The sequence below is a fragment of the Poecile atricapillus genome, chromosome Z (genome assembly GCF_030490865.1).
Source record: "Poecile atricapillus isolate bPoeAtr1 chromosome Z, bPoeAtr1.hap1, whole genome shotgun sequence".
NCBI classification, from domain to species: domain Eukaryota; kingdom Metazoa; phylum Chordata; class Aves; order Passeriformes; family Paridae; genus Poecile; species Poecile atricapillus.
In genome coordinates this window covers 14,875,771-14,902,355 of record NC_081289.1, presented here as the reverse complement: position 1 = coordinate 14,902,355, position 26,585 = coordinate 14,875,771, and the positions used below count along the sequence as shown (strand labels likewise).

At 40.0% G+C, this 26,585-nt stretch overlaps 1 protein-coding gene across 1 annotated transcript in view; it reads left to right on the top strand.

The window, feature by feature from the left end:
• LOC131592830 (von Willebrand factor-like) overlaps positions 1-26,244 on the top strand; it is a 126,614-nt gene extending 100,370 nt beyond the window's left edge. Inside the window, exons 39-52 of the mRNA XM_058864634.1 lie at positions 2,099-2,201; positions 2,299-2,373; positions 2,900-3,004; positions 3,482-3,687; positions 4,949-5,098; positions 7,971-8,081; positions 9,353-9,536; positions 10,546-10,586; positions 15,296-15,406; positions 18,361-18,459; positions 19,901-20,029; positions 21,597-21,636; positions 24,389-24,486; positions 25,902-26,244. Of these exons, the coding sequence (XP_058720617.1) occupies positions 2,099-2,201; positions 2,299-2,373; positions 2,900-3,004; positions 3,482-3,687; positions 4,949-5,098; positions 7,971-8,081; positions 9,353-9,536; positions 10,546-10,586; positions 15,296-15,406; positions 18,361-18,459; positions 19,901-20,029; positions 21,597-21,636; positions 24,389-24,486; positions 25,902-26,090 (1,641 nt within the window). The 3' untranslated portion in view covers positions 26,091-26,244. The remainder of the gene's footprint in view (positions 1-2,098; positions 2,202-2,298; positions 2,374-2,899; positions 3,005-3,481; positions 3,688-4,948; positions 5,099-7,970; positions 8,082-9,352; positions 9,537-10,545; positions 10,587-15,295; positions 15,407-18,360; positions 18,460-19,900; positions 20,030-21,596; positions 21,637-24,388; positions 24,487-25,901) is intronic.
• Positions 26,245-26,585: the final 341 nt, after the last annotated feature.

Genomic DNA, 26,585 nt, shown 5'->3' with positions numbered 1-26,585 from the left:
GACCTGGCAAGGCATGACAATTCCATGTGGAGGGAGGTCTAGAGGAAAGAGAGGAAGAGTGATGGCATAAGTGAATATTTACCAAGATAAACATCTTCATTCAGCAGACTTTTACAAGTAACGGCAATTTAATCATAAATCTGAATGCTTAAAATGTGTTGCGTTGTCTTTACAAAGCTCACTAAAATCCTCACGAGGGGCAGTGGAGAGACATGCATCAAACTCTTCTCCCTGTCAGGGGAGGGTTAGGCTGGATATCACGGAAAGGTTCTTCCCCCAGAGGGTGCTGGGGCACTGAACAGGCTCCCCAGGGAATGGTCACAGCCCCAAGGCTGCCTGAGCCAGGAGTGTTTGGACAATGCTCTCAGGCACAGAGGGGGATTGTTGGGGTGTTTGTGCAGGGCCAGGAGCTGGACAGCATGGTCCTTGTGGGTCCTTTCCAATTCATGTATGATATATTTCCAGTGGTTCATGGGGAATGGTGAGACCAAGTCAATCTTATGTCAAGTGGTATTTGTCTATATATATATATGTATATGTGTGTGTGTGTGTGTGTGTGTGTGTATTTTTTTTAGGAGAACTATTCCTTCGATGAAATACATAACTTTGGTTTTTGCTTAGTTAAGCCAGTCCTCTCTGTGGCAGTATGCAATTGGGAAAAGCTGTGGATGCTGGGTACCAGACTGCAGTGAAAGACACTGTTGATTCCAGCATCACATAGTGGATGTGTCCCCTGTTCCAAGCTCTTCCCTGTGTCTCCTGTTCCAAGTAATGGAGTGGTTCTTCTTCACCCCCAGATACTCAGCCCTTAGATTTTGCATGTACATCAGCCAGTCCTCTTCAATCCACAGTTCTGTTATAGGATTTGATGGAGAAAGGACTTTAATTACAGTGTTTAATGAGCTTTAGATCCTTAATGAGATTTTTGGGGAGGTGGAGGACAGGGGAGGATCAGGTCATGTAGCTGTTTTTTCATGTAGCTGTCTCTCCATCATTGCAGGCTTAGCTTCGTGAGCAATACAACAGGCACTTGGCTCAGGATTTCCTTAACCTGCTTCTTTTCTTCTGGTGTTCATTCCTTGGTTCTTTTCTACCCTAGATTGTGTTTGGGCTTATGTAATTTTAGTCCCAACACTCCCACAGAGTGGCCTAAAACATGTTACTATCTCTGAGTATAGGTGCAGTATGCTTAGATTTGTCCTCTTTGTTTTCTTCCTATCTCTAAAGGACTCAGCAGAATGTTTGATTTAAACCATGCTCCAGAGTTTTCCAGGTGACACACTGTTTTGTTTTTTTTTTGTGGCATCCTGATGTACTCTACATGTTCTCACCCAGAACCTGGATTGGTTATGCAAATTAAAGTGTCTGATAATGCATCCTTCCACTCTTATCTCCCTATTCATATGGGTGTTAAATGTGCATAGATCTGTGTGGGTAACTGCATCTTTAATATCAATGATTACCACTCTCATGGGAAGGAACAGTGATTGAAAAATTATTCTCTTTACTGGTCGTTTCTGAATGCACTCATTACCCCCAGATAGTCACCACAGTGATGGTTTCAGTTTTAGAGGTGATATAGTGCTTTTCCAGCCTTCAGTCTACTGGAGAGTCAAGTGATGATGCTCCAAATATTCTTAATATAAAATATGCACTATTTATTTCCCTATGTTGAAGACTTGCTAATTAGGGAAAGCAGACGCTTCTCTGTATTTCCCAAAATAATGCTTTTTCCCTTATTACCACTGAACATGTAATCTTGGTATGTAGTTGCACCAGTCCACTGTTACTCACAATAGCCCGCAATTGCATTTATATCTAAGCATTTTTGACGCCTAAAACAATAGTAATTCCTCATCCCATCCATGCATTCCTTACATCATTTGCTAAATTGGCATACTACAGTCATTGCAGAATTATGTGTCTTCTTAGTTTTTTACTGTTAAGAGCAACCAACCCTTCATAGATAGATCTTTATAAATCTGATTTTGCAGGTTGATGTTACTCACCCTCACCCAATCCCATCCTCCCATCCCAAAATACCAGTGACCAGAGCATGGGATTTCTATCTAACACTCTGTTGGGGGTTTTCCTTCAGCATATGGACACGTGGATTCCTGAGAATGAGCCCTGCAAGATCTGCACGTGTCTCGATAACAAGAAGATAAACTGCACAGTCCGACCCTGCCCGACTGTCACATGTAAATTCATTTAGCTCTGTGTTTGGAATTGAATTGATGTTTTGGTTCCTGGCTTCCTAGTTTTTATCCAAACTTGTTTCATGGATGTTTTCTTCAGCTGTCCAGTGTGGTCCATGTGAAGTTTCTCGCCTGCGCAGGGGTCCTGGCCAGTGCTGCCCTGAGTACGAGTGTGGTAGGTTCTTCTAACCTCTTGGAATCTTTGCCTGTACTTTTACCAGATATTTCTAAGGTATACAGTCCCTTTTTAAAAAAATATTTAATTCACTTCTACATTTCTGATACTACTGAATGGCTGTGCAATCATCCTTGTGGGAAACCAAACAGCTTCTAAGTATATGAGTCTCCATTCACTTCCAATTTTGTCCCTCTTTCTGTAATAGATGAGGAAGGGAAGGGAATGGAACAATTTGTTTTTGTCTAAATGACATTAGAATGTTTTTTTTTCTCAAGCATTTATTTTTGCATCATCTATATTTGCCCATTAAATATAACATTAGAACCTTAATCCCCATAACCTGAGCTTGAACTCTTCGCTAAGCTATTTTGAAAACAAACTCTGACCTGTTGAACTCTAATGTACTTCATATTTTAAGACAGCAATTGACTGTGAGTTTAATGGGGATGTGCATCTGTGTGTGTGTCTTTTCTTGAGGACTAAGTAGGTGTGGTTTAACCACTCTCTGAATTTCTGCTCTTAGTGTGTGACCTGGTTTCCTGTGATTTGCCTCCTGCCCCTGTCTGTGAGTTTGGCCTACAACTTGCCCTGACAAACCCTGGAGAATGCAGACCAAATTACACATGTGGTAAGATCATTTTTCCTAGCAGGGAGTGACACTGGAACACTGCATTTGAGCAACACTGACAACTTCCTTTAGGCATTAATTTTCCCCTCTCTGAAAGGTTTTAATTTTAGTGCCAACGGACATGTAATGATTTCCCAGGCTTGGCAGAAGTGTATTGTTGGCACTTTGAATACACTTTCAAATTAAGGACATCTGAAACACTTTACTCTTGGACATGTGTTCTCTGACTCTGATGCTTATTTTATAAATCTTCTTGTTTGTGTATGAGACAAGAATCTTTTTGGCAGGGCAGGAACTTTTCCAAGTTCCTGAACGAGAGCCTTTTATACCTGCATTACTCCTCAGGCTTTAAGCAGATTTGTAACTGAGGTGGTGATTAATGCCTTGCTGCCAGAGACCTGTCCTGTTCACTCTGAAAAATCATGCAGCACTCTGAAAATCCATGAGTTTGACACAGTGCCCACCTTTTCCTGCCAGCCTGCAACAGGGAAACGTGCAGCTCCATCCCAAGGCTTTCCTGTCCCTCACATCGGACGCTGACCGTTGTCAAGACTGAGTGCTGTGATAAATATGAGTGTACCTGCAGCTGTAGGAACTCCACAGTGAGCTGCCCTCTGGGGTACCTCTCCCAGTCTCTCACCAATGACTGTGGCTGTGTATCAACCACCTGCATTCCAGACCGGGTAAGGGAAATGACATGTCTTTTCCAGGGATGAGAGTGTCTTTTCCACAGGGAGAGGCAGCACCAGAGCAAGCAGGCAGCCAGCTAGATATGAATAAACGCCCAATGAAACTGCTGGAAAGTGATGCCAGGGCATTTTACATTTACAAGTGCCTGAAAGAAACACACTATTACTTCATATTGTTGCTTCTTTTATTACAGTAATTTAACCAGTCCATTTTTTGTAACTTTGAGATAATATAAAAAAAAAATAAAATTGAAACTTAGAGGTCACTTAAACATTAGGAATTTCAGAGGTGATTTTTGTTTTCAGGTAACTTTGGGACCACTGCCATTACTATATATTCTTTCAATCCCATACTAAATTTATTGACATATTTGGTACACCTTCGACCTGAAATTCCTTGTGCTCATTGATTGCCTTTGCCTGAGAAGGTGTTGTGTCTTCTAAGAACAATATCTTCACTTTCAAGTTTTTGCCAAATGATGACTCTGCTAAAGCTTCACTAGGGTATATTTTTCTGATTTTGCCAACCTTTTATTAAATTGCTATATTATCTTAACCTTTAAGATAAAGTTGCTTGGAGGAGAGGTTGCAGGGCAATGTAACTTTTCCATTAAACCTGAACATAGAGTTACATCATCTTGCAGCTCAGGACATCTACCTTTTATTGTCCATTTCTAAGTAGTTCATGACCTTTCATAATTCGTTTTATGTCTCTGGGACTTACTTGCTCTAGCTATAAAAATAAATTATATTCTCTTTTTAATACCAAGCTGTAAAATTCACTAATAGCAAGTTCAATATAAGGCATGTCTCTGCTTTTTAGGGGTAGCTGTGGTTGCCTGAGGATACAAGAGGAAGAAAATTTTTAGCTCCAAGTAGGATCTCTTCAGATCAGATGGTTTAGCTGGAAGAAGTTTTGTTTTCAAGGCTCCTTCTAGAGGACTTACTGTTTATTATCTCTAAATATTGTGTCACATTATACTTATAGGGAAACTGAGACCCTGGGCAATTCTATTGACTGCAGATAAAACTCTCCAATTTATTTTGTATAAAACAGTAGCTTTGTTTGTACTTGTATTTCCTTTACTCAATAAACTGGCCACAATTTTAAGACCTGTAGCATTTCTAAGGGACTCAAAATATTCCACAGAATTTTTGGTTGGTTTCACAATTTAAAATGCAGCCTTTTGGAACCAGCAGAGTGGCCTGACAGCAGCAGTGTGCTCTTTTATGTATTAATGATTGCATTCAATAGGTGTGTGTGCACAACAACATAGTCTATCCTGTCGGGACAACCTGGGAAGATGGATGCAGGGAATGCTCTTGCACTGGTGTGAAGGATGATGTTACAGGACTTCAGATGACAGAGTGTCGTGACAAAGAATGTGACACGTTCTGCTCTCGGGTGAGTAACACTTAAACCAGTGCAATAACAAGCAGAGCCCTGGGGGGGGACCTGCAGTGATCCCTTTTAAGCCTCCTTGTTTAGAGAGTAACCAGAGAAAATTAGAAAAATAAGTATTGTAGCAACGGATTATCTTGGGAGCAGAACCTAAAAGCATTAGTCTGAGCTTTATTGACTTTATTTTAGGGTCATTGTTTTAGGATTGCATTCTTCTGCCAAGAAAATCAGTGACAAATTTATTTTACATCTTGATGGAAGAAAAGCTGCATCCTGAAGTGCCTGTCATTGACACCACTTGCTCAATAAGTGTTCATGATGTCTGAAGTTCAATTGTGCAGATGCCTGTTCTAGCTTAAGTTCACTTTCTGAAGTTCCCATTTCAGCTCTGTCTGTTGCTCAGCTTTGCCTATTGTAGCAGTAATAAAACCTCATGCTGGGATCTTTATTGTGCTTAGACATCTGCTACATCCTATAAAACCCTGTGGTTTACATTTGGAAGCCTGCAAAGGAAGTCTGAGCCACTTTGTTATATTGATTTAGATGGCCAAACAGGAATAGACAGATAATTGGTACAAAGAGTTGGTAGAGGACTGTGATTTAAGACAGATATTAGAAAAAGGTTCTTCCAGAGGGTGGTCAGGCACTCCCCAGGGAATGGGCACAGCCCAAAGCCTGACAGAGCTCAAGAAGTGTCGGGACGTGGTGGGATTTTTGTGGTGTCCTGTGCAGGGCCAGGAGCTGGACTCTATGATCCTTGTGGTTCTTAAATATTGCATCATTCTCTAGGACAAACCAAAAAAACCCAATACATTAGGATGCAAGTGCAGAATTTGGTGACAAAGTCTGAGGATGCCAGATGTAGTAAAAACCATGAGAGTAGATGTGGGAGTTTTTACCTGTTGCAAGAAAATCCCTTCAGTTTCCATGTGTAGGAAAGACTTGTCTCTGTTATGGCAATTTTTATGAAATATTAGGTCTAAAGTATCTGGCTGTGTTTCAGCTCATAGCAATAATTAACCAATTATTTGTTATTCCAATAAAATCTCACTAATGCAGAGCTACAGTTCCTTGACATTGCAGCATCAAAAAAATCTGGTTAAAAACACATAAAAAGACTTGGTGGAAATGATGCCAGTTCTTTATGGGAATTTGTCATTTCTTCAGCTCCTTTAATGGTTATCAAGGCAGTACAACCAAAACTGTAACTGTTAGGTTACCTGGATAGCTCAGTTGTTTTTTTCCTTTGTTTACTCCTGATTCAGTGGATTTACATATCAAGGACATCAGCAGTGCTTTCATCCAGTTTGAATTGATCTTAAACTAATTTTTCAGTTCAGATTACATGGCATTAAAAGTTTCATTGATATCAAATACATACCTTAATAATGAATCATTACTAGGATGATATTTAGACTCTCTGCTGCTCCTGGTTATTAATTTCATTGGCAGGTGTTAAAATTGTGCAGTATAATTTTTGACAGTGTCATCTGACTTCTGTGAAAACAGCTTGGAGTTTTTTTTAATCTTGCTACACATAAAAAAACCAACCAACCAATCAAAAAACCAAAACAACAAAAAAAACAACCCTACACCCCATAACATGTACTAGCTCTTGGACTTTTACTTCTCTTGAGTTTGCTATGCAGAAATTACATGTGATACTTCAGATACTTCAGACATGTATTTAACAGATAAAAGTAATATAAAACCAAATGCTCAACAGCACAACATTTCTCACAAAGCTGGGTCAAGGTCTGGCATCACATTTTATAGCATTATATGAAATAAACTTTCATATCAAAGCCCACTGATTGTCAAGATTTGCTAATGTGTTTCATATTGCAAATCAGGGACAGTTCATGAAGGGAGGAGTTGGGAATTCCTCAGTAATTCATTTTGACCAAAATAAAATTATGCTTATTTTTACAGGCATTTTTCACATGAACAATATTATGTGACTGACCATCTTTCCTTCAACTCTGTACTGAGATCAGAGTTATGTTTTGCCCCTTGGAGACTGCCTAGATATTGCACATAGAATATTTTATTTCTAATTAGATTAAAGCTTTTTGCTTTCTTGCACTTAGATATTTCACGGTTTCAGTATTTGGCTGCTTGTTTAAGGAGATTAATATGTATTAAAAGTGAGAATTGGGATTCCTGTTGTTTCTGTGGTTTGGGTTTATTTTTTTGACCTATTTTGCTGGATTTATAAGATTTTTCTTTAGTAACAGACAACCTACTGTTCAATTTTCATGCTGCTTATTTAGTTTTCCATAATTAAGTGTTTGACTTTGATAAGATAAATAATCTCCATTGCTGGATAGTAGTTTCATTTTGTTATCTTTATTGTAGAAGTTTTTTCAAATGCCTTTTGCAGGTAAGCTTGTCTTAAACTGTGTTGGACTTGGCAGTACTGGGTTAATGGTTCAGCTTGATCTTAAAGGGTTTTTTTAGCCTAAATGATTCTATGAAAAGATAAAATGATCATTGAAAACCGGTCCCTAGATTACACAGGTCTGAGCAACCTGCATCCTCCCTTGGCTTAAACACAGATGTCTGAATGTGCTCAGACTGAACCCTACCCTTGAATTTTCTGGATTGGGAAGGGTAGTTGTGAGTGCTGATTAACCTCCAAGATGCCACAGGAGAAATTTTTACTTTTAATTAGCCTTTGTAAAATACTGTTATATATATAATTTTTTTTTAATTATTAAAAAACCCCTCATAATTATATCTGTCCTTTTTCAAACTCTCCTTTTCATAAAAGGTTGCTAACATTAAACATCGTTCCTAAAAGAAAATGCTGGGATTGATTTTCTTGTTTGCCTCCTTTTCCTGGGTAAGTAAGTCCTTTTCTTTCCTACTCCAGGGATACAAGTACATTGTGCCAGAAGGGGAGTGCTGTGGGAGGTGTCAGAAAACTGCCTGTGAGGAGCTGCACTTTCGGCCTCGGGGTGATGAAGATCCTCCTTTGCATGAGGTGGGTGCCAGTGGGATGGACAGTTTCCCTCCCAGCAAAAGCCCCCTGGAATTATTTTGTGTTCCATGGGAGGAGATGAAGATGATACCAACTTTTTCTTCTACACATCAAGCAGCACAGAGAGAATGTTTTGGGTATCCTGTGACCTACCCAGTCAATCCCCACATGTGAATCCTCCCCACCCTTTTCTGGGCCAGATATTTTGTGTACAGTTACAAATTTCAGTCATGGTAGCTTAAAAGAATGTGGATATAATGCCTCCCTGGCTGTCAGCTATTTGTTTAAATTATCCCAGCTAATTTGTATTGCAATCTGTTGCTGTCTTAAAAAGAAAGCTTGTTCAAGTGTAATTTTGCAACCTGCCTTTTTCCTGTTTTTAACAAGGGGATTTCTTAATGTGGATCACTATTCTTTTCTGCTTCATCAAACAAGCCTTCAGAAGGTCTATTTGTGTGTCCCACTCTCTCTCACTGACCTTTTTTTGTCCTAACATGTTAATAATAAATCTCTTCCTTGCTGTGTCCTCTTGCAACTCTTCTATCATTAGTGAAGAATTAAGTATTTTAATCCACTAGAAGAATGGGTTTCCTAACTTTCTGAGCAAAGGTGTTTGAATTGGCTGCATCTGGGTATCTAATCTTCAGTTTTGCTGTTCTTGAGGTGTGTTCAGAGTGGTATCAGTGAAAGAATAAAACGGCAAAGCAGTGAGCAGCTCCTCCCAGCCCTGAACTGTGGCAGCATCTTCCTCCTGGCCTCTGTTGATGTCTGTTCCATAAATACCACTTGAACTTCCTGCTTTGTCTGGCCTGTGGGTGATGATAATAAGAGAACTGTCAACAGGATCTGGTCTTTTCTACATTTGCAAGTGTTTCAGGTCTAGAGGCTATTGTGAAAGCCTCCTTTGGGCTTAGCTGAGCTGATTTGCTGCAGGTTGCAGCAGAAAGAGGGGCTGCTCAGCTGCAGTGCAGTGCAGGCAGTCACCATGGAATAAATGCAGATTTGTCTCCAGTTAGGAGTGCTTCTCCTTCTTCACATGTTATTTGACCTGTCCCTTTTGTAGGATACTCCTGTAATTCTTATTCTCTACAAACTCAGCATGCTCTATAAAATGGTTGTCATGGTAAGAGTTTGTGGAGACCTGTTGAGTGACACTGTTCCTGATGCAGTAAATGTGCTTTTGGCAAGCCAGCATATGGCTGGGGTGGCCTTCCCTCTATCCAGGAGTACAAATACTGCTGCTTGTGTTTAATCTTCTCACAACTTCCCCTCAGGTCGGCACGGAGTGGCGATCCCCCTGGAACCACTGCATTGTCAACGAGTGTATCCGGGTAAACAACGAAGTTTTTGTGCAGCAAAAGAATGTTTCTTGCACCCAAATGGATGTGCCTGACTGTCCAGAAGGAACTGAGCTGCGCTGTGACCAAGTGATAGACTGCTGTCCATCCTGCAGATGTGGTAAGGTTTGGGGCATGACAAACGGGATCACTCCGGCATGAATTGTTTCATGGGGTGATTTTCTGTTTCTCAACAACAATTTTAAAAGTGTGTGTTTTGGAAGCATAGCTCTACCTTGAGGGGCTCCTATGTAATTCAGACACTGAGTACAGAAGCACCTGCTGCTGCATCCAATGCTGCCTGGGCAAAACTGGGGGGGGCGATTCTGCCTTGCAGTGCCTGAAGGGAGCCCACAGAAAAGATGGAGAGAGATTCTTGACAAGGGCCTGGAGTGACAGGACAAGGGGCAATGGCTTCACACTGACAGAGAGCAGGGTTAGATTGGATATTGGGAAGAAATTCTTCCCTGTGAGGGTGGTGAGGCCCTGGCACAGGTTTCCCAGAGCAGCTGTGGCTGCCCCATCCCTTGAAGTATTCCAGGCCAGGTTGGATGAGGATATGAGCAACCCGGGATAGTGGAAGTTGTCCCTGCCCATGGCAGGGGAGTGGAACAATATGATCTTTAAGGTCCCTTCCAAGCCAAGCCTATGATTCTATGACTCCTAACATAGTCTTGGCTCAAAAGTCTAAATCAGAACATTTGGGTAATTTGCCTCGGTCTGGGAAGATTCACAGTGACATTTAGTTGACAAGTGTGCAACCACAGGGTGAGGAGGGAGCAGTGGGAGGAAGAGAGGATATATCCTCTCTAATTTGCAGAAAATGTGAGTTCATCTTCTGAGAGTCCGAGGCTTGAATTGGAGGGAAAAGTTTATTTTCTGTCATGTACTTGTTCAAATATAGCTCAGCCAGAGATATTTTTATGCAGCATCAAGTATAGCCCTGACAAATTGTTGCCTTTCAAGGTATAATGTAAGGGAGCTCAGTTATGCCTCTTTACAGTGAAACTGGACACAAATTTCCTCAAGCTGAAACTGTACTGAGTCAAAAAAGTGTAGCTGTGGATGATTACACCTTGGAAATGTCATTAAAATTGTAATGCTAAATGGAATACTTTGTTCTTTTTCAGTACCCCTGAATGGTTGTCTTTTGAATGGCACTGTTATTGGGGTAAGGCACAAATTCCTTTTACTTGTTGAGATGGTAAGATGTTTAAATATATGAATGAGCTTTTGAAAGACACGCTCTTGTCAGAATATACACACACAGAATACAGGGCAGCTTTTTTTCCAGATAGAATCTCTGCAGGTGAGACTTTGGAGTAAGAGCAGTACCAGGGGCCTCAGCATATCTGTGTCCTGCTCCTGACTCTGACAGGGTGTTCCTATATGACAATGAGCATCTCTGCAAAATAGGGACAGCAGTGTTTCTTTATCTTGAAGGATGCTTGAAAAGAGTGCTTAGAAACTGTGGTAATCTGGATTTTGTAATGATTTGCAGACTACCAAACACACAGGAAACTCTCTATGATGGTTAATCTCCCAAGTGATCCTTGCCCACTTTGGGGTAGCAAAACTTTCCCATATTCTGCTTAGAGGATAAACCAGATTAAAGCAAGGATGGAGACTTCCTCCACCTGTGTGGAAGGAGAGGTATCCCTCCTTGGCTATTAGCAGGAACAGGAAAGCTGAGTTTCCTCCCTGTTTGACCTCTTTTCCCTTTCAAGATCCCTGCTGATATGCCCTGTGAGGAAATTTTTTCTCAACTACATATTTAATGGACAGATTAAGACATGTTTAACCCAGCCCATGATAGTGGAAATCATGAGAGTTAAGCATCTGATCTCATTTATGCCGAATTTATCTTTGGAGAGCTCTGTCAATTGTCCATTGTTTCCCTAAATCCATATTCTGGCAGCACCTCTAGTGTCAAAGAGCTCTAACTATTCTCACCATCCCTCAGGGAAACAGGTTCTCTTTAGTCATTTAACCTAACTTTAACCTACTCATTACTGCTTTGTCTATGCGTGTCTTCCTTTTTCGTTTATTCAAAAGTAAATTTACTCAAATCTCTTTATATTTTAGTGGTGTAGCATAGAGAACCTTTCTCCATCTATTTCTTGTGGTTTGGAATGTTTATTTTTTTGTAGTCCAAAGATATAAGTTTATCAGTTTTTTAGAGCTAAAGCCATGCCATCCATCATTCTGTGTAGAGATGACTTCCCTATAGAATTAAATCCAAGGAAAAACTCCTGTTTTTCTTGTCAGAAAAGAAAAGCTTTCTTGTCAGAACACTGGTTTAAATGTGATAAATTCTGGAATAATCTACTTTCTCTTTAACCCCTCTACTTGTTTCTTCTATTGTATGTGGTCAGAAGTAGTTGGTGTCCTACAAAGACAATATTTGTAGGGAATGTCAAGCAGGACAATAATTAGCAGCTCTTTCCACATTCTCTTATATAGGATTATATATTCCATATATATTTATAATTTATGTATTGCAAACCAAAGCTCTTTCCAGTTGTGTGCTGTTCTGCCATGACCAACTAATTTTTTCCTCCTCCAACAAAATGTTCACCTGATGTCCCAAGCAGAGTACTTTTTCTCTCTTCAGGCATTTAAAAATATTTACAAATAACTTAAAATTAAACATAAATTTTGAAACAAAATGTCATGTTGAAGGCAAAATGAGAAATGTCTGTGTTTTGAAAACTTCAAAATAAAATCTCAGCTTCTGCAATATTGAAAAAAATTTCTAAAATTTCTTAAAATTACTTAATTGTAAGTAAGTAATACTTACTATATAGTTAATTATCTTACTATAAGTTACTTAGCTATAACTTATTATAAGTTAATTAGCTGTATGTCTGAAATATTTTGAGCACCTGGCATCACTACAGCTTTGTCTTGTACTATTCTCTGCTTCAGTGACTGGTTCCAGAGTCCTGGTCAGGAAGGAAGATGTGGTGTCCACAGAAGTTTATACTTCTGAATTTCAAACCCTTTATGTTGGGTCCTTTAAGAATAGGCTTCAAGTTTCATTTTATATCAAGGGAAAACTTTTCTACATTAACTCCTTCCCTGAATAGTTCCAAGTTTTGAGTCTTTTACTGCATTTCTGATAATTTACTGTGTCCTTAATCCCTTTAAATTTTTGTCATGTATCTGGTTACCAATATTATATTCCAGTGATTTGGTGTCTTGCGTCCACTCTGCTGTTCTTAACAATGCTGTGTGTTTTAACTACAAGCTTCCAAACAGGTGGCTTATTTACCAAAAGGATTATCTGTGTCTCTCATCTGTTTTCTAAGGCTTTTACTGAGGGGTATTTCTGAAGGTGATCTGAGCAGATTTGAGCTTTATGCAGACAATTTTTGTGGCACTGGGTTAGCAGGTGTCAACATTTCATTCCAAGCTAGCCAAGAAAGCAAAAGATAGGTGTGTTATATAAAGGGGAAAATCTGTATCAATCCCTTATTTCGTTCAATTCTGTCATGCTAAGCAAATCTGGGACTGGGGCAAGAGCTTCCCCCAAGAGTTCAAGGCACTTGAACTGTGTGTGAAGATTTCATTTCAACATATCTCTCGTAATCCCGCTGTTCCTGCCTCTCACAGTGATTGTCACAGGAATTCAGCTTTATCTATTTTCTACTTAATTGCAATGTTAGAACTATTAGAAGATTCCATGAGATCAGTGATATCAGTTGTGTAGACTCCTTCTTTATGATGTTAAAGCCTAGATCCACTGAGGCATTCTTTGCTAAACCGTGTCATGTGGTCTGCACTAGAACTGTTGCTCTGGTGTCTGACTGCTTTTCAGTTTTGCGCTCAAGCAAGAAATCTGGATAATTCAAACAAGAAATCATAGGATATTTGCTCTCCATCTGTTGTGGTGTAACCCCAGCCAGCAGCCACTTGCTCACTCCTCACCAGCAGGATCAAGGAGAGAATGGGAAGGGTAAAAGTGAGAAAACTCCTGGGTTGGGATAAAGATGGTGAGAGTAAAAGCTGTGGAGGCAATACAAAACAAGGAATTCATTCACTGCTTTCCATGCTTAGGCAGGTTCAGCCTTTGAAGACAAGCAGAATGGTGACTTGGGAAGACAAATGCCATTACTCCAAAGATTCCCCCCTTCCTCCTACTCCCCACTGTATATTCCAATCATGATGCCATAAGGTCTGGAATGTCCCTTTGGTCAGTTGGGGTCACCTGTCCCAGCTGTGTCTCCTCCCATCCTCCCATGCACCCCCCAGTCTCCTCAGCAGCCTGGCAGTAGGAAAAGCAGAAAAGGCCTTTGCTCTGTGCAATCCCTGCTCAGCAATAATAACAACAACATTTCTATATTATCAATCCTGCGTGCAGCACAAATCCAAACCACAGCCCCATTCCAGCCACTGGGAAGGAAATTATCTGTACCCCAGCCAAAACCAGCATGCCCTCTCTCTCCAGCAGCAAATTTTTGAGTGTATCCCCATGCCTTCCTCCACTGAGGTTTTTCAACCCTCCTGATTAATGATAGTCACTACAAAAGGTTAAACCTGGAAAGCTGAGGAATCCCATGTTCAGGTCTCAAGCTGAGCTGTTAAAATACAGGGATTTCCCCCTTGGTATTTCCTCTTTTGTCATGTGTTATGTGAAGGGTCCTTTTTCTAGACCTCAGGAGAGTAATTACTGTTACTGGTTATAGCGGCCTGAGGACCTCTGTTGTCCTTGGGCACAGAATAAGAATAGTTAAAATTCTGTGCTCAGAATATTTTTCCTTCAGAATATTGGCTCTGAACTACCCATAAATGCATTGCTTTTACACTGTTACTGTGGCCAGCTCCTTGTTTTAGCTCCATTTGTTTAAGGAGCATTTAATAATTCTGAAAGGAATCTGAGGATATGCACTGTACCAAGTGAAATTGGCGGTGGCATTCCATTAATATCTGAAGCACAATTCAAACCTTTCATAATTTAGCAAAATTGCCTATTTACCTTATTTATTTACCTTTATTAACCTTATTAGTTTTTAGAAGTTTATGAAAATCTTGAGTAGGCTTCTCCCACTTTGTACCTTCAGTCTTTGTGGTTTGTTATTTTGGGGTCGAAATGAAGGGCTTTGCACTTGGGAGGAAGAAAGGGTTTGTCTTTAGAATTCCTTTCAGTGCAGGGTAACCGGTTACTGACTCCACATATTTTTGTTTCTCAATGACTTGGCATTTTTGCTCTACATTTTAAAAGTCTTTGAAAAGGTAATGGGATCAAGAAAACAAAGTGCTGGGGAAGAGCTCAGGGAATTTGAATTGTGCTCAGCCTGATTTGCTTGTAACTGCAGACAAATAGAGTTCTTCAATCAGTAATGCTGTTTGTTCTTTTTTTTTTTTTTTAATTTTATTTGTCTTTTCTTAATTTTAAGCTTTTAGGTCTTTAGAGATTCTAAGCAGTGTTGTTACAAAAACAGTAACAAGCAATTTCTGCCCATAATCTGTGGGTTGTGATGGCTCTAGAATAAAAACTTGTTGCCAGATCAATTCATTACACTCAAAAAACGAACTCTTGGCAACCATGTAGTCAAAATAAAAAAATCTTCTTTGTGACTTTCAAGGATCCCTTTCTTGCTTGCTAGATTTTTAAGCAATGAAGAAATACCAGTGTCATTTCTCAGATTAAGGACTTCTAAAGGGCTTTCTTGAAAAGTAGCCTCATGCCATGCTGCTTGTTCTGGAGTTAGAGATGAAAAAAATGGGGTCTCTGGAAACTTGGAAACATGGGTTTCTTGTTTCTCTAGCAAAGAATTACAGTGCAAGATTTAATGAAAGAGATTTAACCTGAAGTCACTTGTTTGTCTGGATTTTGCTGTGGAGATGGTCACTGACAAACTGGTTCTGATGTTTCAGCACGGGAGGCGCATGATGGTGGATCAGTGCACGACGTGTGACTGCTTCCAGTCAGCACCTGGGAAATACGCTCTGAGATGTACCAAACTGAGCTGCCAGGCCTGTCCAGCGGTGAGTGGGAGCAGTCTGGGAGTCTGCTTAGGAATGTGTCTGATGAGAGTCGTGTTCTTCTCTATACACACTATGTCTGGTACAGCTCTGGGGCCTTTGGCCTTTCTTCATGTTTTTCTGAGAAGTCTTGGCTCTGTGATCTTTCCATGAATTGGATGATATGCACCAAAATTGATCTAAATCATCAGCGTAGCAAAGATAGCTTTACATGGTACTCAGCTCCACAGGCAGATTTTATTGTTTAGTTTAGCTTATTTACCCTTAGGGCAATATAAAGTTTGGCAAATCATTTGCAACAGGAACTGCTGACTCCTCTTTCCTACAGTGTTATCTGTCCCTCCAGGGACTGGCAGCTCAGACAGATCTCCCTACTTCAGGCCTTTCCTATCACTCTACCAAATTGTCTAAAAGCTGGGCTCAGTAGCATCTGTTTGGTTCCCAGCCCATGCCTTTAGTGATTTGAAGTCCCCATCAGTTCCCACTGGTTTTTGAAATCTTTGCTTCTGCTTTGGTGCCATCACCTGCAAGGAATGAGTTTGGCTGAGAAAGTCAGAGGGGTATAGGGATAATATTCCATTTTTACTCCACTGACCAACAGTGTACCAGGATTGCTTGATTAGCTCTGCTCAATTGTGTAGTTTTCTCTCTTAGCACCAAGACCTCGAGCAGCAACTAAGTGAGTTGCAGAGGCTGGTTTGATCTCCCTGTGTCCAAAGAGCACAGACCACCAGCTAAGTTTCACAGAAAAAAGTCTTAAATGCCTCTTCCTCTTCTTCGTCCTTTCCCTGGATAGTGGATGGAGCCCAATGGGCCCAACCAAAGCCAGGGCCTGTGCAAGTGGTGGCCATGGTGCCCAAAATCCACATCTCTAATATGATCATGTGGGATTCCTGGCTGATGTCCAGGAGAGGCATACACTGACAGGGTCCCTGCAACACAGAGGGGCAGAGTTCTCGATGAGTCCAATCTCCCATCCTGAAGTAGAAGTGGGAATGACTGGAAATGTAGTTAAGTCTCTGTAGAGAGTAACTTCTACCAATAAAAAAAAAAATAGCAAGACTGCAGGTTTGAATTATTTCCTTCTACCCCTTTTTTTGAAGAATTGTCAACAGTGTCCCAGCTGGCCTGTTGTGAGTAGAAAAATGATGATGTGACTTCCAGGGACAGGTCAGTGGTTAGGACAACCCAAGACTAGCCAGTTTCATGTGGAGAATGCAGCTCAGATAATTCATAACTGTTCCACTTGTCCACTGGGCCATCAAACTGGCCTTGACCCCTTTTATTTGGTGGTGTAGATGTAGCCTGTGACAAAAAGGACAATCTGGAATATTGTTTCTGTGTTCTAGACCCTAATATCACCCCTTTGATTATAGACATAGGCTTCTGAAGAGAAAATAAATGGCCATGCTCAGTACTGAGCATCTTTCTCAAAATATAACTTCCACAAAATATAACCTGGCAGATCCATGAAAAAAAGCCCAAACAGATACACTTGATATACTTGTGGCCAGAGATGTGTGCATGTGTGTGTTCCCACACAAAGATACACGAACATCCATTCTTGCTGCTCAATGCAAGGATCCAGCTGTAGAACTTAAAGGTAGAGGAGTCAATATAATATATAATAAAAAATAAGATGGGGAAACATTCCTCTCTTGATTCTTTCACCACCCACACATTTCCCAAACAGCTCCATTTCCCCACATGACCCAGACTAGACAGAAAACCCTGAAGTATGGGCCATTTCCAGTTGGGCTTATTAAAGACTATGAACTTGTGTTTGGGAGATGTGCAGCCACCCAAGGGAAGTTGCAGGTCTAGGACTGTATATCCCTTCCTAGCCATTGTAATGAATTTGTGGAGCTTGAGGGGGAAAAAAAATCAAGTAAGATACAGAATGTCTTCATCCCCCTAAGGCCAGTGGGATTCATACACTTCACAGGATCTTTCCTGTCTCAAAGCCTTTGACTTCATGGTATACCCAGATTAAAGCAATTCCTTGCTAATGGATAAAATTTAATAGTACAAATGGGTTAAGAGTACCAAGTCTCTCAGGAGCACCTGCTTTCTCCTGGGTGCTGAAGCTGTGTAAGGAAAAGCACTGGCAATTGAAATGCAGCCAACTCCAGCAGATTCTGCTCAGGAGGGTTATTTTTTTGGTCATTTTATGATCTGTTTTAGGTGCTTATATTTTTGCTAGTAGGGAAAGTTCATCTAAGTAACAATGAACTACGTTTTTCCCCAATGATTTAATAGTAACCACCCCTCCCTAAATTTTCTTTCTATAAAAAACATATGGATAACATGCATGCCTTCACTGAACCAAAAAGTGTTTGTTTTCTTAAAAATGTTTATCTCATCATAAGCAGCTGTTGGTTATCTGGAGCAGCTGGGGACGTTACTGTGGGACACTTCATGTGTCAGCTCAGTTCCTTTCTGCTTGGTTTGGTTTTTTCCTTTCCATTATCCACTCTATACCTTTCTGTCTCTCCACCTAGTGCTGCTCATTCCTCCATGCTCTGTCACTTTTTTTCCCTTCATGCCACATGGTTTTCCCTTCAGTGCTGTTTCTGGAGCTCCATTATTTTCCTTTTCTTTCTTTCCTTTCCCCTTTTATTATATTGTACCTTCTCTGATGCTGTTGCACTCTCTGGTACTATCAAGCCATTTTCTTTTTCTTTCCATACTCAAAATTTTCCAGCTTAGCCTTATTCTGCCCTTTCTCTGCCCAATGCTTACTGGATATTTTGCCCTTTTCTCTCCAGTTTCACCATTTCCAACTGCTTTTCCATGTTTCACTGTGAAGAATTCATTGGTTTTACTGAGTAGCATTTTTCTGGCTATGACTGTCTACTGAATCTTACTTTTTTTTTAAAAAAAACAACATCTTACAATAAATATAGGATGCATGCTTCAAACAAAATAAACCCAGCAAAATGTCCTTCACCTTCTAGAACTACAGAAGGCAGGAAATCCCTGGCTCTTGCTGTGGAAAATGTGTGCCAACTTCATGTAGTATCAGGCTGAGAGATGGAAGGGTTCAAAATCTTCAGGTAAGTTTTAAACACTCTTTTATTTATGAGTAAATGTAAATGTATCATCCACTTCTGTTGAACCCCAGGGAGGAGCATTTTTCTTCCTTTTTGATTAGGTAGCATGGTGGTTTTTTGTATCTCAGAATAATTGATCGAGGAAAGTAATTTGTTTGTAAATGAAAAAATAGGAGACTTCATACCGCAGTGCAAAATTCTAGAGGGGCATTCTGGATTCAAGAATATTATCAAGGAACTTTAACTGGACTATGACTTTAAACAGGTATTTAGAGGAAATGAAAAGCCTATTTTAAATGTGAAATAGTTAAGTTGAAAATATGAATTTTGAGAAACTGCTCCAGCATAGAATCATAGAATGGGTTGGGTTGGGTTGGGTTGGGTTGGGTTGGGTTGGGTTGGGTTGGGTTGGGTTGGGTTGGAAGGGACCTCAAACATGATCTTGTCCCAGTGCCCTGCCATGGCCAGGCACACCTTCCAACAAAGCAGGTTGCTCAGAGCCACATCCAGCCTGGTCTTAATGCATGATATGTTCTTAAACAAGAGTGGATATTTTTCTGGATAGTTAAACCCCATCCTCTGTCACAAGAGACAACATCTAAAATTTTCTTTTATTCCATTCCTGTGAACAGTCTTAGGTGGGGAGAGTATGGGAAGAGCCACAAAGCTGGGGAAGGCTCTGGAGCACCAGGAGGGGCTGAGGGAGCTGTGAAAGGGGCTCAGCCTGGAGAAAAGGAGGCTCAGGGGGAACCTTCTGGCTCTGCACAACTCCCTGACAGGAGGGGACAGCTGCGGGGGGTCAGGCTCTGCTGCCAGGGAACAAGGGACAGGATGAGAGGAAACAGCCTTGAGTTGCACCAGGGGATGTTTAGATTGGATATTAAATTTTTCCTTCACGGGAAGCATTGTCCAGCTTTGGCACAGGCTACTCAGGGCAGTAGTTGAGTCACCAGCCCTGGAGGGATTTTAAAAATGTGTGGATGTGGCTCTTAGAGATGTGGTTTTGTGGTGGACTTGGTTGGCAGTCGGAGGTTAATGGCTGGACTTGTTCTTAAGGGTTTATTCCAACCTAAATGATTTGGTGAGGATGTGGGTGTGGGTTTATATATATTTTCTAAAGAAGTTCCTCACTCACCTAAAAGGTAAATAATTGTATATATGTCTCTTTAAAAGACAGATCATAGGCTAGACTCCCAAATCTCTCTCTTAGAGAAGTTTTTCCCCCTGAGTTAATGGAAATTTCTTCCCTGACAAAAGCTGGAAAAGGTCAGGTTTGGGCAGAGCTGTGATCAATATGGCCATGGAATTTAACAGAAGATAATGACTTTTTTGATAAATGTCACCACCATGGTACTTTAATTGAGTCATCAGCAAAGGAATATTCTGAAAACTTCCTGTCCCCTGTTGTTTCTGTGTAAAACTAACAGCCCTTCAATCTTTCCAGACAAACACATCCCTTCAGGATGGCTGCGACAGTCACTCCTGTAGAGTAAATGAGAGAGGGGAATTTATCTGGGAAAGGAGAATCACTGGCTGTCCTGCATTTGATGCCAGAAGATGCTTGGCTGAAGGAGTAAGTAGTGAAATGGGGCCTGTTCCCAGGTTTCTTAATGGACTCGTGTTTCTGGTACCTTCTGTGTGCTAGGGTGGGAAACCCCAACATTCTCCCAATACCTTGCCTAAACTGGATTTGAACTTTCTCTGAAATTCAGAAAGATGTAGGTTTTCTCTGTTTTAAAATATAAGCTGGCTTTCTGTGGGACTGTGCTGACCATAATTCTGTAATGAATACGAGGCTGAATATTTGAAGTATCAAACATTTGCAAGTGGTGCTTCTAACAATGTTCTTGGTTTGGGATCCACAGCAAAACTGTGTGGACAATGACACAAACTGAGAAATATGCATATGAAATGCTAAGATACTTTTTCTCTGCCATTACATGAGGTTAGGGAAAGGAGTTTTCACAGTGCTGTAGGAAGATCAAACTTCCACAACTGCAGTTGTTTAGCAGGATAAACCCTTTACAGAGCATTCACCCATGTTTCTTGTGATTTGAGGTTAATGGACACTGAGGAACAGAGTGAGTGTGAGTGTAGCACATGGGGCCCTGATTTTGTTTATCTGTCAGGTTTTACACATCTTACAAATGTTTATATCCACCTGTTCCTATTTTCTTGGGCATGGCAGGAAGCAGGGAACCTTTAATAAAGCTTGTGTCCAAACCACTGTGCTCATACACATGAAACAAATGGAGGATTTGTTATATATGATGTGGGAAAAAATAAAGCTTCTACAGGACATTTCTCACATTGTGAAATTATAATACACAGTTTTGTTGTATAAACAAAGAGTTAGAAAAAAAATGCTGCATTATATTACAGGCTTGGGGTTATTATCATATTAAATGATGTTAATGGGAAATCAGTGAAAAACAGTTTACTTTTTAAACAAAATTTCTCAAACTGCATTTATTCTTCTTCTATCTCCCCCAAAAGAACTATTTCAGCTATAAAATTAGTATTTTTCATCTTGTTGCAGATCAAAATTTTAGGGTTTTTAATTTAAAAAGCCTCCAAAATTAGCATGTAAGCTCAGGGGTTTAGTGTAACAGTGGCATCACCCTGCAGTGTAAAACATTTCTTCATTTTCTCTTTCACTATAGTTTTTCAATAATTTGCACATTACATATATTTCTGAGAATTATTTTCTGGATGGTAGCAATGAAACAAGTAACATGAAGTTCTTCGGCCTTTAAAACTTCCTTGACAGATGTGATATTTCTTAAACAGGTATAAGACTTGAATGTTACTGGTTTTATCCTTCTGGTTTCCAGGAATTTATTTGTATTTAATGTCTTTATTTTAGAAAGCTCCTAATAGAAGGTGACAGCGATATTTTCAGGTGTTGAACTTGCTAATAAGTCAATTACTTCCAATTAACTATTAGCAAATATCATCCCAAATTCAAAATCTTAAAATTAATGAAGATTATTAATGTAGATTTGTGATTTTTGTAAAATACAGAAATTCAGTGTTTTTTTTTTTTGCCTAGTACCCTGCTTTATACGTCTTCTTTCAGCAGAACAGAAGTGTTACCACTTGTGTCAAAATTTGAATTTTCTGTTTCTTTATCATTTTAGGGCAGAGTGGCAAAAATCGGCAACACTTGCTGTGACACATGTAAGTAAATAATCCAGAAATCTGAAAAAGTATGAAAAAGGCAGAGTGTAAGTACCTACATTTTCAATATTATGCAGTGTAATGAAACAGAGCTTAGCAATGTGGTTATAATAAACCATCAAAGAAGTCCACCATCTGACTGGGATGCTGCTGTCATGTTTTGTCATCTAGAGCACGTGTTTTGACAGTGCTTAGAAAGAAATAGATACTCTCCACATTTTATGCAGATGTTAATTATGAATGTTTTATTTTATTGTTCATCTGGTAATAACAGGAACAGTCCTGCACATACAGCCTGACAAGTCACATAAACTGATACTACTGAATAAGTGAGGAAAACACTTCATGAATAATCTATCAACTGAAAATTAATTAATCAAAAAAGCCCAGCGCTGGTGGCAGTAATGTTTTTGTAACATATTAACCAGAAATAGTAGGGGAAAAGCATTCCTATGGAAGCCTGACTGCTTCTTAAATTTGGCAGTTTAGAAGCCAATTCTGCAACTCTTAATTTCATGCATCTTTGTGTGGATAATGCAAATGTCAGTCAAGATGTGAGAGTGGGACGGGTTTGCTTACATAAGGAAGGATTGCAGGGTTGGGTTCTCATTTCTAAAATGAATCTCTGAGGCATTTGTGAACAGATAACCTCTCAGTTTTCTCCTTTGAAAGTAAAAAATAATACTGTAGCTTATATAAAATTAAAAAAAAAGATAACAAAGGATTGAAATTCTCTTTTAAGGTCAGACTATCAACATCTTGCCTCTGTTATGTCTTTTAATTTTCTTATTTTTGCTATGCATGTGCTCATAAATAAAAGATGGCCAGCATAGCAGCCCATCACCACACTGGCACAGGAGCTGCTGCAATAATACCCCTGATGAAGGATGGTAACTCCTAGGGAGTTTGCAGCCTTTGCCTGTCTGGATAATCACTGAGCTCTGGCTTGAGAGACAGAAAGCTATTGAGAGACTGTCATCAAATGGATCAAACAGGTAATTTGGTTAGGGGAGCTTTAATCTACCAGGCTACAAGTAAGAAACACTCAAAATTATTTATTAACAAAAACAGATTTTGAGATTTAAAAGACAGGCTAGTGGGCAGGCTCTAGTAATTGTGAGTTCCAATCACTGTAATCAGGAGAAACTAATTCCAAATGAGCACAGATCAATGCATAGATTTATCTAACAGTTAGAGTAATTTAAAAGGGATAGCTCCCTGCAGCAGCAAAGGCAAATTGATCTAAGTGATGTGTACTGCATGCCTAAAACCTCCCATATTGAATGGATCTTCAAATCCTTATTCCCAGTGATGTTTTGCCTGGATGTAGCTCAGTGTCTCATGGACATATATTATGTTATCTTCCAAGGTCTTGAGACAGTCTGTCTTTTAGATGTCTCTGTGCCATAAAGAATTGGGAAAAAAACTTGTTCCCTCAAGTCCAGGCTGATGCCTTTGGCTTAGCAGTCAGTTGAGGAGCCAGTTTCCCTTTCAGTAATTTTTTAGTGTGTCTGAGGGCATTGTTCCAGCTTTTAAGTTTGTGGGAACACACAAGTGAACAGGTCTTGTTTTCTCATGAGAATTTTGTGGTATTAGCCACAGGACTTGATAATGGGCAAAGGATATTCCTTATTTTTTCACTTAACAAAGAAGTTGAGTCTCTGTTTCTCACCTCTTTTCTCTGTTGATCTCAATCTCACGTGTCTTGTTAAGTTGCAAGCACTTGCCTTTGCAGAGGAGGCACAGTCAACAAAAAAAGTAAATAACAGAGGTAAATTAACTAGAGAACAAGTTAATAAGTCAGGATCAAAAAGGGGATGAAGCTGTGTTGAGGCTCATGACTTTTTCTTTGCTGCTTTTCAATTGTGTGAACAGCTGTCCTTTCAGGTGGACAATTTTTGTAAATGAGTGGTGAAATCATTAAAAGAGAAAGGGCATTTCCAGCCCTGGAATCAGAAACAAGCTGCTTTTATTTTTTTTTTTTTTTTTTAAATTAAATTTAAGGTTTTAGCAAAGCACAGAGTCAATTTGGTACCAACATTCTGATGGGAAGTTGTGTTTGCTGGTAGGAAGATGGATACCTTTCCTTTGTGTATGTACTTAGTTGTGCAGTTGCCCTGCTGAATTCCTTCAGTTTTCTGAATGCTAAAAATCAGTCCAATAATCTGTTAAACATGGAAATTTCATTGGTTAGCTAGAAATTAGTATGAGTAGGAGCCTGTCTTTTCACAGAGATATAAAACTATAGTAACACTACAAAGACCAGCTGTTTGGGCACAAAACACCCACTGAAAAAATGCATTGGCTCCTTGACGAGTTTTTAAATGCAGACCAAAACATGCAAGAGTTCAGAAGAAAATATTCTGGCTTAGTTTGTATTTGAGTATATTAATAATGAAGTTCTCTTTGAAAGTGGGGGAACAGAATCCCTGTTGGTTACCAGAGTTAACAGGAGAATTGTCTAGGACCAGCGAAGAGGGTGGTGTTAGATGGCCAAGGTGACTTTAAAACAAAGCAGTCAATTGAAAGGAAACATGAGGGAAATCCTCCCCTAGTGGAATTTCAGGGCTACAGTGTGAAATAGTCACACAACTCTACATTAATTACTTTAAGGAGACACACCAGCTAGGGATTTTACCAGGAATAACATTTCACTGACAGCAATCTCAGGAGTAAAGGAAAGTGAGTTACAAAAAGCCATTGTCAGCAGTGTCAAACATTTTTTTCTTTTTCTTTTTTTTTTACTTGGTAGGTGTGGAGGTGGACTGTCATACAGTTAGCACCAGACTGCAGTATGGGAATATCAATGGATGTGTGGCTGAAAAGGAGGTGCCCATTTCTCATTGTGAGGTAAATAACAAAAATCAACCCCCCTCTGCCCCAAGACCTTCTCTTTCTCTTTCCTAGAAGGAAACCTTTTCCTTCACCATGATTTCACTTCAGTAAGTGGAGCATCAGTTTCTCATTGATTGACTTGGTGTTAAGTGCATTGGCATTTATTTCCGTAAGTAATTTGGTGATGCTGAATTTTCCCTAGTCAAACCAGCATGTAAATAGGCACACGTGTTAGACACAAAGGCTTCCTTCATCCCACTCTCCTGCTTCTATCAGAAATTAATGACTCTGAAGTAGCTCTGTTAGGAGTTTCCACATTACAAAAAAAGGAATTTTTATCTTCACATTTGTGAAACTGATTTTCAGCTCTGAGTCTGTAGTTAAGCACTGAGCCTCTGGGTTGATTAGGGGAATTTAAATAGGTATTTAGATAAATGACACTTTAAACCACCTTTACACCTGAGTGCCAAGATTTGACTTGTGTGCCCTGTAAGCTCTGGGATTCCTCTGTTAGCCTTAGCACCAAGCTGTTGTGTTCTAAATGTCTTGTGTCTTCCATAATCAGATTAAAAGTTTAATTTCCAGCCCATCACTGCTTACACCTTATATGGCAACTGCCTTTTAAAACAGGAGCATAACTTCCCATCTCTGCTCTTACCAACATTACCACGCGCGATACAAGGATTTTAATCAACCCTTGTGTGCAGTCCAAGTTATGGCATAACTAATAATTCTTAACCTCTTGTCCTGTCTACAAAGTAAATGGTTCTTAGTCATAATGATGTTTCTCCTGCAGAAGACCAGATTTTATACTGGGAATAAATAGTAATAAGTACATTTTTTCTAAAGTTCTCCCTGATAATGATAGGATATTTTAATTTAATTAGACTGGGAAATAAGAGCACAAAGCCACTAAAGGAAATGGACTTTAGAGTGTTATGTAGGGCTACGTGTTTTTACATCTTGAAGGCTTATAGCTACAGGCACTGACAGCTTGGTCTAAATTAATTAAGCAGCCAGACATGCAGAAAAGAAAAAATAGCACTAGCAGGGCAACAGTGGATGTGCGGGTTGCAGCATTTGGGTTAAAGCACTTCCTGAATGCATGATAACCACATTTGCTCAGAAGCCAACACAATAGCTCTGGACATTCCCTATGAGATTTTAAATTCTGGGCTTTTTTGTGTGTGTATGTGTGTGTGTGAGCAATTTCTTCACCTCTCTTTTGCTCTGCTTATGTTCATAAGAAGTTACTCTTTGAGCAGCACCCCACAGTCTGAAGTCAGGCACCTGTTTCTGAGTTCATGTTTTACAGCAGAGCACAGAAGCTAGACAAATTCACCCACGGATTTTGAAGGAAAGAAACAGGATTCTGAGTACAATAAGGCTGTGTTCAAACTCCAGCTCTCTTCTTTTTCTTTTTCACTTAGGGCAAGTGCAGAAGCACCACCAAGTACTCTGCTCAGACAGGGCAGTGGGAAGACCAGTGCAGCTGCTGTACAGCCACTCAGACCACCACGGTGACGATCCCCCTGCGGTGTCCCAATGGGACCATGGTGCAGCACTACATCCCTTCTGCCTCGCTGTGTGAATGCCATGCTCGCAAGTGCACACCATGAATATTGCCCAGAAGCCCAGTTGCTTAATCTGAAGCTTTATGATGGAGGAACTTCACAATGCAAGCCTCATTTTCTCTGTACACTGCCTTATCCATTAGAATCCTGAATAATTGTATCGACACAGCAAACAATAAAGCTTACCAGCACAACAGAACACAGTCTGATTCATCTTGGGGTGGATTGTAGGAGGGAGATTCCCTTCATTACACTGTGGAAATTAATCTACATTATTGAAAAAAACCCAAAAGGAAAACCCCAAATAAATCTTGCTTGGAAGCAGTTGCTTATACTTAACATTTCCCAAATAATTTAGTATTGCCTGCAGCGACATTACACTTTCATTCCCCATTTCAGCCCTTAGTGACACACTATGGACTTTTAATTTTTTGCTTTTTTTCATCCCATTCTTTTCAGGGAGTACAGTAATTATGGGATAAGGCTTCAGAGTAAGAGTAGGATGTTCCTGGTACACAAGCAATACTGGTTGTAGCTCAG